This window comes from Sciurus vulgaris (genome assembly GCF_902686455.1).
Source record: "Sciurus vulgaris genome assembly, chromosome: 2".
NCBI classification, from domain to species: Eukaryota; Metazoa; Chordata; class Mammalia; order Rodentia; family Sciuridae; genus Sciurus; species Sciurus vulgaris.
This window is the reverse complement of record NC_136462.1, coordinates 113,243,319-113,257,968: the sequence shown is the minus strand read 5'-3', so window position 1 is coordinate 113,257,968 and position 14,650 is coordinate 113,243,319. Positions and strand designations below refer to the sequence as shown.

Genomic DNA, 14,650 nt, shown 5'->3' with positions numbered 1-14,650 from the left:
TTTAGCTTGTGTGATTATCTCAGTGGCCTGGTAGAACTGGTGGAGGTTATGAGGAGCCAAAGTTTCTACCGGGACGCCTCTATGCCTCCTCTCCAGGGTCAAGTGATGCAGAAACAGGAAGGCCTCATCGATTCCCGACCTCCTTTCCAAGGAAAGTCCGCGGGGAACCTTCTACCATGACCATCCCCTCTCTTGCAGGCTGCGACAGCGACCACTGGGGTCCCCACTGCAGCAACCGGTGCCAGTGCCAGAACGGCGCCCTGTGTAACCCCATCACAGGCGCCTGCGTGTGTGCCGCCGGCTTCCGCGGGTGGCGCTGCGAGGAGCTCTGCGCGCCAGGCACCCACGGCAAGGGCTGCCAGCTGCCGTGCCAGTGCCGCCATGGTGCCAGCTGCGACCCTCGCACAGGAGAGTGCCTCTGCGCACCTGGCTACACCGGCGTCTAGTGAGTAGCGGGAGCTGGGCGGGGCGGGGCCCGGGGCGGGGCGATGTTGCCGCCCTCTGCAGAGCTGCACTGCGGTTCCCAGTTCGCAGCGTGTGGCAGGATGAGTCTGGAGAGTCCTGGCTGTGACATCTTCTGCCTTCTGACCCCAAGTCCAGTAGAGTCTGGCCTTGCCCACACAGGTCTCTGATCCAGATCTTGAGGTGACTGGTCCAACCTGAAACTGTGCCTGGGTGGCCGAAAGCGCTCATGTTGAATGGGCTTGTCAGAGGGCCCTTCCTGGAGAGGGACTTCAGATGTTAGCTTGGAATTCTCTTTGGACCTTAACTCATATGCCTCTGCTCACCTGGGGCCTGTTTCTCTTGTCAGACCCCCAAACAGCCCTTCACCCCAGTTCCCTGGAGACTCCACATTGACAGGGGACCTCCAATATTGCTTTGCTGAGACCTTCTAACAGGCAATGGACTTTCTCCTCCCAACCCTGTTGAAGGTTCTGTGACCTTTCCAACAGCCCTGGAACCCAAAGGAGCAGCCAAGAATTCTGACCACGGATATATCCTTGGTTGAAGGTGCTCCCTGCCCTAATGCCTAGCCAGCTCCCAGGACCCTTTGCACTAGAGGTCAGAGCCATTGACTGAAGACCCAAGGTTGAGACTCCATGCACATTCTCCCCAATGCCTGGTAGTTGGGAGCCTTCCAGAGCCTGGAAGATACATAGGTGCCCCTCTCTGAATATAGACAGATACATAGGTGCCCCTCTCTGAATATAGGCAGATTCTTGAAGGCAGAATCCATGGGTCCTTCTCTGTGCTTTTGTTCATGCTATTCCTTTTACCTGGCATCCTCCTGAAATTAATTTCGCCAAGCCCCAAGAACAATGTCTTCCTCTTAGGAAAGACTTCCTCAGCCTCCTCTCCAGAAGAACACTCTTTTTCATACTAAGAACATTTAAGTCATCCCTCAAGTATTGGCCCAAGTACACTACATTCCATTATATTATATCTGAGCCCTGCTTCCCCCTCCTGGCAAGGATTGGTACTGCATCTCACCTGACCCTGTGCCTAATACAGTTCACGGGCTATGGACATACTAATTCCTAAGTAGCTTGCCTCCTAGGGAGCCCTGGATCATTGGGACTGGCAGCTCTGGGGCAGTGATCCCAATGCTGCTGAATCTAACACTGTACTTCTCCATGCAGCTGCGAGGAGCTGTGCCCACCTGGGAGCCATGGAGCTCACTGTGAGCTGCGCTGCCCCTGCCAAAATGGGGGCACCTGTCACCACATCACTGGCGAGTGTGCCTGCCCTCCAGGTTGGACGGTAGGTGGGCCCTCAGGCTCTCTGTGGGACACTATAAAGGTCTAAGCATGTCTCACATGCACCTTGAAAAGTTAAATTCCTTTCCCACCCTGAGTAGCCCCCATTTGTGGTCATAAGGATTATTAGGTTCTGTCAATGGTGTCATGGATGCAGCTTGGATCCCCAGGTCTGCAATCTAAGTGCTGTGTGGCCAAAGCAAGTTGCTTAATGCCCCTGAGCCTGTGGTCTCTTGCATGGAAAAGAAATAAATTTTTCTCATAAGATTGACTCTATTGGGCTGGGGTTGTATTGTGGCTCAGTGGTAGAGCTTCCCTTGCACATGTGAGGTGCTGGATTTAATCCTCAGCACCACATAAAAATTAATTAATTATTTATTTAATTAAAGGTATTGTGTCTGTCTATAACTAAAAAAAAAAAGAAAAATTTTAAAAAAATGATTGGCTCTGTCTTTGGGCATAGGTGCTCATATGAGCTGCCAAATATGGCACAAAGGGCCAGGGAAGGAGGAGAGACAGGATATGGTTCACCTGAACTTGTAAGATTTCACCCCCATGTGTTCACACACATTCAGATGCTTTGGGCCCCAAAAATCTGTATTTTAATGAGCATCCCGGGTGCTTCTGATGCAGCCTCAACCAACCCAGGTCTTGTACCTGGAACAACCATTGAAGGAAAGGGGGATAGGATTTATAACCTTACAGACCTAAATTCAGGTCCCATGTCCAGTGCTGACCCTGAAAAAAGCCTCAATTTCCCTGCTCTCTGCTTCCCGTGTGCAGAATTGATTTAACAACAGTAAACCCTGCCCTGCCTCAGATGAGACCGTGCATGTCTGAAGTGCTCTGCAAATGCAGAGGCATCTTTGACTGCCGGCTTTACATTTCTGGAAGCCATAGTCTACCCACAAGCCTCCTTTCAGCCAACTGGCTCTGCCCATGGGCTCTGCCTGTGGCCTGAGGCCCCACAGCAGCCACAAGAGCACTGAGACCAACTCTCCCAGGCTGTGTCCTGCCTGGTCCCCAGAAACACAACCCATTTTGGTGGGGAGGATCATTGGTACAGCTGGCTGCCCTCCCCTGGGACCTGATGACAGGGCTGCTGAGCAGAAGCAGGTATTTCAGGAGGCTGTAACTGCAGAGGTCACAGGGACAGCCGGAATGAACAACAGGCCCAGGGATGCCGGCACAAGCTTGGCAGAATGTTTTAGAAAAGGAAAGGACCTTGGGGTGCATCTGGTCCAGCAGTGTCCAAACTTGGCTGCACATCGGAGTCCATGACAGGATGGGATTGGCTAAATACAGATTCCCTGGCTCCACCTGAGCCTTCTGGGATCTCTGTCTTTAATAAGCTCCCAGATGACTCAGAGGAAGGCAGCCGTGTCTGCATTTGGAAATAATTGATCAAAACCATAGGATTTCTTTCTTTGTTCTACACAACCCTCTGGTTTCTTGAGTTGAGGATGGGAGTCAGGGGCCTAATAATTAGGACTCTGGCTCCCACCCCACCCCCATTGCTCTATTTTAATCTATTTTCTGTATTTAGGTTCTAGATAAGAGTTCACATAAAAACAGGGTGTCCTAACCAGGCACTGTGGTACACACCTATAATCACAGTGGCTCAGGGGGCTGAGACAGGAGTTTGAGGCCAACCACAGCAATTTAGTGAGGCTCTAAGAAACTATTGAGATGCTGTCTCAAAAAAAAAAAAAAAAAAAAAAAAAATTAAAGAAAGGACTGGGAATGTGGTAAAGCAATCCTGGGTTCAATCTCCAGTACCAAAAAAAGAAAAATGTGTCCTAGCTTTAAGAGGTTTCAACACCACCGGTCTGTACATACCTTCCTTTCTTGGATGATGGAATTGAGGGCAGGGAGGGCTAGTAACACCAAGGGCACGTCACTGGTTAAGAGTGAGGTGGCCTAGAATCCAGGCCTCTGGACTCCTGAATCCCAGCCCGGCTGTCTGTGTTTCTCTGTCTTTTCAGAGGAAGACAAAGAGCTGATGCCAGCCCTCACATCCCTGGTCATTTCTTCTCCACTGAACAGTTCTCTGGGAAAGGCCCTTTCAGAGATCTGTGATGGGCAGGCTGGATCCTTAGAGATCCTGCCCAGGAGCAGGTGGTGAGGTGGGATGGGGAAGGGGTGGAAGAGAACAGGCCGCAGCAGACCGTGAGCGCATAAAGGCCTCCGGAGAGAGGCTGCTGCAGGCAGGCAGTGGGGGAGAGAGGAGGAAGTCACCATGCAGAGGCACCTTTTTTTAATCTCCCGAGCAGCAAGAGGTTTGTTCTTCTGGATGATGGGAAACTCTGTCCGTAGAAATCTTTGGATTTGGACTTTATGTTTTTAATTTTATTGTAGACAATTGCATTTCTATTTTTGACATAGCATTTAACTTGCAGATTTGCATGCATTATTAATACCCCTCTCGCATGCAGAGTCATAGTATAATGAGGCTGCAGCTCAGCCCTGAGGCTCCTCCCAGGGAGAGTTGGGGCCAAGAAAAAGACACTGGGGAGAAGAGTCCCTCTTATCATCTCCCATTGCCCAACTTTTCGTTGACCCCCATGTGGCTTCAGCCACACATTTTCCCACTCAGAGACCATCTGGAATATGATTTCTTATTCATATTATACAGCTCTCAAAAGCACAGAAGCACTGTGCAGAACCGTAGAGGAACTGCCTGCAACTCTGGCCTCCAGGCTATCAGCCCCTGACAATGACACAGGACACTCCACTTGCCCAGCTGTCATGAGCCCTTCCTAGGAGGGGCCTTTCCAAAGTACCTGGGAGTTATTTCCCCTCTTTTTCTGGTCTCTGAGAACTTGTAAAGCAGAGAAACTGAGTAGTTTGATGAGGATGAGTGCTAGAAGCAGGTGGGGAGGGAGAAAGGAATGCGATCAGACCCCCTGGAGTTCCCAGTCTGAGGTGGAGGCTAGATGGAGTGTGTGCCTGTAGCTCACAGCATGTATACACAGATCTGCAGACCCCCATGCGAAGGAAATGACAGGCTGGAAATGAGAAGCTGGGGAAAGGGGTTCAGTTACCACTGAGAGTCAAAGAGAAGCTTCTGGAACTGAGGTTGCAGAATCAAAGATGCTCAGGTCTGGGAAGGATGTTTTGTGGAGGCCCATGGCTGGGCCTATGGTTGGGATCACACCACCTACACCAACCACTGTTCACTGCTCACCGCCATCCTGGGATGGCAGCCATCACTGGGAGTGAGCAGCACTCTTGACTCACCTTCTGCCCAGCCTTCTACATGCCACACAAAGTCTCACTGCAGTTGGAGACAGAACTGACAAAAGCCAGATGCATTAGTCTGCTCAGGCTGCCATAACAAAGTAGGCAGCTCACACCACAGGAACTCATCTTCTAGGGGCTTGGAGGGCTGGAATCTGAGATCACGGTGTCTGCAAGGCTGGCACCTTCTGATGCCTCACCCCTCGGCATAGCAATGGCCATCTTCTCCCTGTGTCTTCCCATGGTCTTCCCCCTGTGTGTCTGTCTCAATCTCCTCTTCTTGTAAGGACATGAGTCACAATGGATCAGGGTCACCCACCTGACATACCTTAGTCACCTCCGTAAGGTGACCTCCAAATAGAGCTCTACTCTGATGTACCAGGAGTTCAGACTTCAACATTAAAATTTTGAGGGTACACAATTCAACCTATCACAGCAGGAGAGATCTCCCCTCTTAAGCTGACACTGTCCTGTCTGCTCTCTGCCCGGCGCTCCCCAAAGGCTTCTCTTCCAACCAGCAGCTGATGGTGGATTACACAGTTTTCTTCCACTCTTCCGGGTTCCGGGTTCTGCTGGGCTTCTGTCTTGCGCCACCTCATCAGCTGTCAACTTGGTTCAATTGATATTCATTGAGAGCTGACTCATTAAGGTGTACTCATGAGTGACAAGGAGTCTTTGTGCAAGTCAGTCCAGGGCTGCATAAGGACACTAACTGTGAAAAAGACACTTTAAGCCAACTTAGGGTGCTATGCCTTCCACACCCCCATCCTCAAGCAGTGTGAAACCAGATTTCTTCACATCTCTAATCTCAAACTTTACAGTCACCTGGGAGACCAGGGGTTACTGTTCCCATTTTGTTGGTGAGAAAACTGAGGCTCAGAATGACCACATGACTTTTCCTCACTCAACCATCTAGGAAGAGACCAACCTAAGATTTGAGCCCAAGTCTGACTTTGAAAAGTCCAGTGTTCTTCCAGGTAGCAAGACTCCAAGGAATCAAATTCTTTCAGGTCCAACAGCTCCAAGCCAGAGGGACCTAGAAATTCAGGGACCTGAGGTGCCTGATGTTTGGGAATTCTGAGTAGGAGCTCAAGAGAAGCTCCCTCACTTGAACAAAAAAATCTGAGGGCTGCTTGATTTCCCCAGGGAATGCTGCAAGGAGGATTCTACTCACCAAACTTTCCTATTGGTTCGGAAGCCCTGGCTAGCCCATCAGGGCAAGGGATGTGTGTGTGTGTGTGTGTGTGTGTGTGTGTGTGTGTGTGTGTGTGTAAGTACATGAGGCCACACTGCTTGAGGATGGGGGTGTGGAAGGCATAGCACCCTAAGTTGGCTTAAAGTGTCTTTTTCACAGTTAGTGTCCTTATGCAGCCCTGGACTGACTTGCACAAAGACTCCTTGTCACTCATGAGTACATAGAGTTTATGGGGTACAGTGAGGAAAGCAGGGGTCTGCCACATCCGGTGGCCCCCCAGGAGGAGGCGGTTCCCCCACTCCACCCACCCGCTAGCCTGGCTGTCCCACCTCTGCCTCCACCCCGAGTGCCTCCCGCCAGAGCCTCAGTGACAAACGTGTGGAGAAAAATCTGAGCTAAGCAGCTTCCCACTTAATTCATTACCACACAATTGGATCATCTCAGAAGATGACTCTGGTCTGGCAGGCTTTTCCTGACAGCTTTTCCGCTGTCAGGGTCAGCGGTTATTGGTGCTTAATAATGATGTGTTGAACTAATTGATTCATTAATTGGAAAATCGTCCCTGATCTCCATAAGAGAAATGATTATCTCTGGTGTATAAGAGGCTGAAAGGGTGGCTCAATGTACATTTGGTAAAGAACTAATATCTCTATCTAGTCTAAAGTCACATAATACCACAGGGTTAGTAGTGGAGCGAGGGAGAAGGGGAAATAGTTCCCAGCCCCACATACAAATCCCTCAAGGCAAACAGGTTAAAACCCTGTAGATGTTTCCTCTGGCATTTCCCTCCATTTTTCTACCTAAATCGCTTCACTGCAATTTCTCGATTTTACCATTTTAGACTTTAGCTGAATCTATTGACTTCCTGCCATAGAGTAAGATTTAACTCCACCACACACACAGACCAACTCCTCCCACCTTCCCAATGGAATTCTATTATAATTTTTGGTTAAATCATGGTTCATGTTTATGTTAACATGACCACATACATACTGTCACTAATTTATACCTATAACTCCTGGACAGAAGCTTAAAATGCCACTCAATAATGTCAGACACATCAGCTCTCTCTTAATTAGCATTTTGCTTTTGTTTTCATTTGGGGGTTAAACTCTCAGAAGCCTGCATGCTTCCGCTTCAGGATGAACTCCTGCTTTCCAGGTCTGCTGCGAGGTTGTCCTCTGGCACATTCTCTCGCCACCACCCTGGAATTCCTTTTGCCTGTCTCTTTTGCTGGGTTCCCTATTTCCTGGAACCCATACCTTTCTTTTTCTTTGATATTTCTTTTTGGTGGAAAAGAAAAATCCTCTACCCTATTCAAGAAATATCCGTGGAAGGTTAATTTTTTGAGGTTGTTGAAATATGAAAATGTGTTTATTGAACCCTCTACTTTGGTGTTAGTTTAGCTGGATGTAGAATTCTAGGATGGAAATTAAATAACTCTCTCTCTCTCTCTCTCTCTCTCTCTCTCTCTCTCTCTCTCTCTCTCTCTCTCTCTCTCTCTCTCGCTTTTCGGTACTGGAGATTGAACCCAGGGGCACTCTGCTACTAAGCTACATCTCTGGCCCTTTCAATTTTTTATTTTGAGACAGGCTCTCACTAGGTTGTTGAGGCTGGCTTCCAACTTGTGATCTTCCTACTTCAGCCTCCCAGGTCACTGCGATGATAGGCATGTGCCACCATGCCCAGTTTTTCTCTCCATATTTTTAAGGTGTTCCCCATTGTCTTCTAATTTCTGGTTTAAAAGTCTAATAATTTGCTTCTTGATTTTTTATTGGAACTGCTTTCCTCTTTCTAAAAAGTTTGAGGATCATTTCTTTACCCATAATTTAAAACTCACAATAATATGCCCTTTCCTTCCTTCTTTTCTCCCTTCCTTCCCTCCTTCCTTTCTCCCTTCCTTTCTTTCTATTATGTTTTCTCTACTGTTTTAGGTCCTCTCTTTCTCTCATTCTATTTTGTAGGAGGTTTATTCAACCTCACTTCTAGGGCTAGAGTGTAGCTCAGTGGTAGAGCACTTGCCTAGCATGCTTGAATTCCTAGGGTTTGATCCCCAGCACTGCAAAAACAAACAAGCAAATAATTTCCAGCACTCCTATTTCAATTTTCAAATTTCTGCCATCTTTTTTATTTTCAAGAACTCTTTACTCAGGTTGGGGCTGTAGCTCAGAGTGCTTATCTAACATGTTTGAGGCACTGGGTTCGATCCTTATCACCACATAAAAATGAACGAATAAAATAGAGGCATTCTGTCTATCTACATTTAAAAAAAAAAAAGGTTTTTTTAAACTCTTTACTCTGGCTATCTCCTTTATAGCACTCTCTTCTTTCATGAATACTTTCTTATAACTAGCTACCTGAGGATATTCACTTTAATTATGATAGAGGGTTTCCCCTTCTCTTCTTTTAAGTTTTCTTTGCTCCTGGCATAGTTACTGATTCCTCTGTGTTCCTTTTGTCTGTCTTTTTATTTTGGTCTTCATCTTACATGTGAGAACCCATTTCAGATATCATATGATCTTTGACCTTTCAATCATGTTTTACAGTGAACCCCAGAAAAGCCAACTAGAGGCAAAGGGAGATGCTAGATTGGCTGCTGGGACCCTGGGACCTCAGTATCTGTGGGTCGTTTCTCCTGAGCTCATCAGTGTCTCCCAAAAGGAATCCTTAGCCTCCTGCCACAGGAAGGGTAGTTTGGAATTGTCATTCTGGGATTGATGGAAAGACTGCAGGGGTGTGACGATTTGGCAGGTAGAAATACACCCTGTGTCCCTGTACCCAAAACCTGTGTGCTCAAGCTCTCTGAAAGGCTTGGGAAGTTACCTGGTTGTTTGAGGTGGGGACAAAGATCAGGGACTAGTTCCTTCTTTTATAAACTTTCAAACAGTCCTGTTCACCAACCTGTGTCTTGGCCTTCCATGGATGCCTGTCTTCCATGGATGCCTACATTCCTGAGCTTTTCTGAGGCTAGAAAGGTCTGGATCAGCCAGCATCAAGATGGCTTCCCACACTCACTTGGTGGGCACTATGCATTGTTGAGAAAGTAGAAGCCAGAGCAGTTACTGCTCTTCCATCTGCTTTCCCATCTTCCAGTATGTGACATCTCTTGTCCTCTATCCCTTTGTCCTTGTAGGATTGTACCTTTTGGGCCCTTTACTCTCCTGTCAGCTAGTTGAGGAAGGAGTAGAGATAAATGCAGGTCTCTGCATCAGCATGTTCAGTTGGGGGCTCCTTCCTGGCATCTGCTCAGCTTTTTATTGCATTTCTGTGCAGAATACCAGCATCTCGTGCTTTTCTTGGCTCTCTCCCCAGTGAACTGGGAGGACAGAAATCAAGTCTCATTTTTTGTACCCCTAGTGCCTAACACAGCACCTAGTATACAGCCCTAAGTGTGTGCTGAATGGTTGGACGGCCATGTTGGCCCCAGTGTCTCCATCTCTAAGATGAGGGCTGTGGAGCCATGGTGTCCAGATCTCTTTGTTTCCATTGGAAAGATGGGTGGTCCCTGGGGCCCAACAGCTATATCATTCCTAGGAGACATGGCCTCAGTATGCCATCTCCAGCGCCACCATGATGGTCTTCCTGCCTCTGTTTCAGGGGGCAGTATGTGCCCAGCCCTGCCCACCAGGGACATTTGGCCAGAACTGCAGCCAGGACTGCCCTTGCCACCACGGAGGGCAGTGTGACCATGTGACTGGACAGTGCCACTGCACCGCCGGATACATGGGTGACAGGTAAGGATGGTGTTGACCAACTCTTCATATTCACAGCAGCCTTGCAGGGAATGTGTGAGGTTTACCAAACCCTATCACTCTGCTTGCCCACCTTCGAGTTCCTTCCTCAGCAAACATTCTGGGTCCTCCTGCCAGGGAGAGTCATCCACTCAACCTTCCTCCTCAACAGAGTGCATCCCCTCCCCCAGCCCAGTGGCCCTGAATTTGCACTGCTGTGCCTGGGGGACGGAGTTGAGCACCTGCCACCCACTGTCTGCACTGACAGAGGGAGACACTGACAGCCAGTCCAGGGAAGCTGAGTGCAAAATCAGTCCCCACAGTTTGCCTGATTTCTTCTGGAAGTGGATCTTTATTCTGAATTTGAGTCCCCCTCAAAAGATTCTGATAGAGTTTGCATCCTCTGAAGGCCTGTGGCCTGAGAGCATACTGAACGAGGGCACCGGTGTCCTCAAAGGAGACCAACCCAGCAGAATGGGTGATCCACAAAACCCCTCACTGAGGGATTGCCATATGCCCACATTTGCCACCGTTGGAGGAAGGAGGCCACGCTGATAGCAAGAGGCAGAGGAAGAGAGCGCGTGTGTCAGGGGGCGTGGGTTTGGAGCTGGAGGAGGGCATTTGCTCATGGAACCCAGGCCGAGCCCCCTGCCCCTCACTCTCCACCACCTGGGTCTCTTCCAGAGAGAGGGCCAGTAAAGAGGAGGCTCCCCCACCCTTGCCTAGCTCCATGGCTCCATGTTTCCTTCCGGCCCCTGGGTGTTGTTACTCTGCACAGACAAAGCAAAGCAAGAGGAACATTTGTTCGCCATCCCCCTGCCTCCCTTGCCTGGGCAACATCAGGAAGCAGGAAGTAAAGCTGAGTCAACCAATGCATCCTTTGGGACCTAATGGATGAAATCAAGGCTTCAGCTCTCACTAGATTCGACCCCAATCCTCAGTGATGCCCAGAGAAGAGACTGTCCTTTAACCGTGGTTCTCTGAAACTTTTACTGACTCTCTACCAATCACTGTTCATCTACATGACTTCCCGGCCTAGAGCGTGGGTTGTGGCATCTGGGGATCCAGGACTACAGCAACCTCTCCCTTAAATCAGGCAATGCTAAGGATGAGCCACTGGGTACAGGAACCAGGAAGACCCCAAATCGGAATAGGACCCCTTGGCTTCAATCTATTTCCATATGAGAAAGAATGTATCCCTTTTGTCATTGGAAACAAGTAGGTCCAGGGTTCCAGCCATGATCCATGGGCAAACAGAAACCCCAAAGCAAAGGGCCCTTTTAGCAATCTTTGCCAATCAACCACAGGAGAGTTCAGAGGGCCACATAGCATTTGGGTTTCCCACCTAAATAGGCTGCCTGGTGTTTAATATTTTGTAAAATTGCCTCCATTTATTTTGTAGGTGACAGCTGCATTAACCCACCCCAAATCATCACGAGCATATTAACGCTGAGCGGGTATAATAACGTGGGCCTCCCCGGATAGGCTGAATCCAGTGCAAATTAAACACAAGACGTAACGAGGGCTTTGCAGCTCATTTTGTAATTTAATTGAGCAATGTATCTGGCTGTTAATGGTGATATTGGACACATTAGATTGATATGTTGCAAAGGAAGGATGTTTAAGTAGAGAACTAATTCCTGCTGTGATTACCCTTCTGTTCCACAGGCCCTGTTATTAGCATGCTTTGTGTAAAATTCATTAGCCATCGTTGCTTGATCTCTAAATAAATAAGTTTTTTAAATTGTAAGAAAAAAAATAGAGGCCGTTTATGTAAATGGATTAGGTTGCCATTATTTCATTTCTAGATCCTTTTTGTGGGGCTGTGGATTCAGTCACACCAAAAAGTATGACTGGGAGCTCCTTCAGAGGAGCTTCGTGTCCAGTCTCTGTCCAGTCCTGCTAGGCAGAGGACAGGAATGTTCAAATGTAGGGGAAGAGGTGTTTCCTGTTGTGAGTTTTCTCCCCTGACATTTGAGACATCTGAGGTAAGCAAAGCTTGGTGACTTCTGGAGAGATCCATTCGGAGGCTGAGCCAGGGCCGGCAAGTCAGAGAGTGATTCTGCAGGTCTTTAACTGTCCTTGGTCCTCCCGTCTGCCTCAGTCTTCCTCCTCATCCTCCCCATGCTCCTTTCTGCCTTCCCTCTTCCACTCCTTCTCTAGACATCACCTTCCCTCTTCTTTCTTCTCCCTCTTTTCCACTGTCTTTCTCTTCATGAGGCCTCAGATTGGTTGACATGCAGCAAGATATGCAGGAAGATGATCTAGTGTCATCTTGGCCACTCACAGCCTACATGAGCTTGGAGAAGTCACCTCACCTGTCTCACTCAGCCTCCTCAACTCCAAGTGAAGGCAATGAGATTACCTGTTCAGCTTGTGCAGCTGGAAACCCCTTTCTCTCTGGCGTTTAGGGCTATTGCCATCATCTCCCCTGCTGCCGGCCCTTCTCCCAGATTCCTCCTTTGCCACAGTGGCTCTGTGGGGAGACAGATGGTGATGCCTTCCTGTGAGGGAAGCTCTCAAGTCTAGATGCTAGTCACTCTCTTCCTCTTCCTGTCACTGTGGGTACAGAGCAGCAAAGACAGAAAAGATTAGACAGGGACAGACAGGGGCACCCCAATCTCCAGTCTCCCTGACACACTGACCACTCTTGGCCCCATGCACAGCTGGCCTTACTGAATCTCCTGGAGTGTGACCACTCACCCTCATGTTGGGCCACTGAGCTCACAGGGACACGGACTCACCCTGCCCTGCCTGTGAGGAAAATGCTCAGTTTCACCCATGACCCTCCAGGATATGATAAAGAAGTTTGAGTCATATTTTTTTAAAAATCTATTATTACTTTTCCCTCTGGTTACTGTAGAAGACATACAGAATACCTGAGAAATGGGAAAATAGGATAATTAAAATACTTATAATTCCTCAAGACCACTCCACTGTTCACATGAGAATTCCTCCCTTGGAGCTTTTTCATGCCAGGATCCAAAGTCAGAACACCAGATGGGCTCTGTTTTAAGAACTATAAGAAGCAATATTAAAAAAAGTAATAATAATGACTAACAGTTCTTTATGAACATGGAGCATGAGCTGGTTGCCTCTCTAAACATTTATACACACTATCTCATTGAATCCTCGAATAAAAGCTGATAAAGTTCCGTGAGTGTCCCATTTGATGATGGGACATGGATGAAGATGGGACATCCATGAAGACATGGATGTCCCTTGGGTTGGCTCTCCACTATCCACACCACTGAAGCAGCGCTGGGGAGCCCATAATCTAAACCCAGAGACCAGAGGCTGTTTCCTTCTGTCTTAGGGATGCAGGAGTCCCCCCAGGTTTATCCCTTACCTTGTCAAGATCTAGTTGTTAGACAATGAATTTGCCTCCCCTGGGAACTAGCCCCAGGCTGGGGTAAGAGGCACATTCAGGAAGCCAGGCAGGCAACAGCGGGCATCACACCCACCCACCGAGGATCCACACCTGGTGGTTGTGAGTCACATGAAATAGAACAATTGTCATTATGCTGGGCACTCCAAGTGCCAGCCCAAGCACACTCAGGACACTAAAGGGTCCCAGTCCTCCTGGTTGGGATGGGGGTGGGGGCTCACAGGCGATGGAGAGACCCAGCCCTGGCCCTGACCTCGAGGAGATCTCCAATCCCAGGAAGGGGAAATGGCCCCCATTTGATGAAGGAGGATGCCTCTTCTCCTGGGGAAGCTCCACCTAGGGGAGTAGAAGCATCACTCAGCAGAGAAGAGAGCCTGTACGTCTGCCCCAGACTCCAGCAACACAGTGCATAGCAATGAAATTACCCCATTTCATCAAACCTCAGATGCCACTAATTATAAGATGCGTCATTATTTTATACACTGCTAAGAATGAAAAATACTGATAATTAAACTATGTCACACCATCAGTTATACAACTTATCTGATTTCAGACATGTTAAGATATATTTTTAAACATAAGGTTTATTATTAATTGGTCCAGAGTTTCAGTTTGTGAAGATGAAAAAGTTCTGGAGATGAATGGTGGTAATAGTTGCAGGATAGTACACAAGTATTTAATGCCACTGAGCTGTGCACTTCAGTGGTTAGAATGGTAAGTTTTGTATTAAACATTGTCTTAGTCATTCATGCTGCTATGACAAAATACCTGAGACTGGGTAATTTATGAACACAGTTTTCCAGTTCTCACAATTTGGGAGCCCAGGATATCCAAAATCAAAGTGCCGAGCTGTTGAGGGCCTGGTCTCTGCTTCTAAGATGACACCTTGGTGCTGTGTCCTCCGGCGTTGCAAGAGATGGAAGGGCAAAGAAATAGACCTAGCTGGTTTTATGGGCACATGAATCCATTCACGAGAGCAGAAGCCTCGTGACCTAATTTCCCAAGACAGCACCTCTTAACGCTGTCACACTGGGGATTGAGTTCTAACCTGAATTTTGGAGGAGAAACAAACATTTAAACCATAGCATATGTAGTTTACCACAATTTGAAAAAACATCAGATTTGGCATCAGTGGAACATAATTGTACAAACTCATTGCTGAGGTGCTAAGGAGACCCGGCCTGAGGCAGGGAGCTGACCCGGTGAACTACACCAGGGAGTGCTTCCTGGAGGATAGAGGAGGAAGGCTGTGGGATGGGGAGGCAGGAAAGGGCGCGTGCTGGGAGGAGCTGGAAGAGCAGGTGAGGGAGCCCAGCCCACGGCCCTGCTCTGCTACTCC

The 14,650-nt window shown here is 48.3% G+C and overlaps 1 protein-coding gene across 11 annotated transcripts in view; it reads left to right on the top strand.

Annotated features, from left to right (window-relative positions):
* Positions 1-14,650, top strand: part of MEGF11 (multiple EGF like domains 11) — a 313,791-nt gene that overhangs the window by 240,019 nt on the left and 59,122 nt on the right. For all 11 annotated transcript variants that reach the window (XM_079125641.1, XM_079125642.1, XM_079125644.1 and 8 more), the window contains 3 exons: positions 199-445; positions 1,641-1,761; positions 9,790-9,926. In XM_079125641.1, the coding sequence (XP_078981767.1) occupies positions 199-445; positions 1,641-1,761; positions 9,790-9,926 (505 nt within the window). The remainder of the gene's footprint in view (positions 1-198; positions 446-1,640; positions 1,762-9,789; positions 9,927-14,650) is intronic.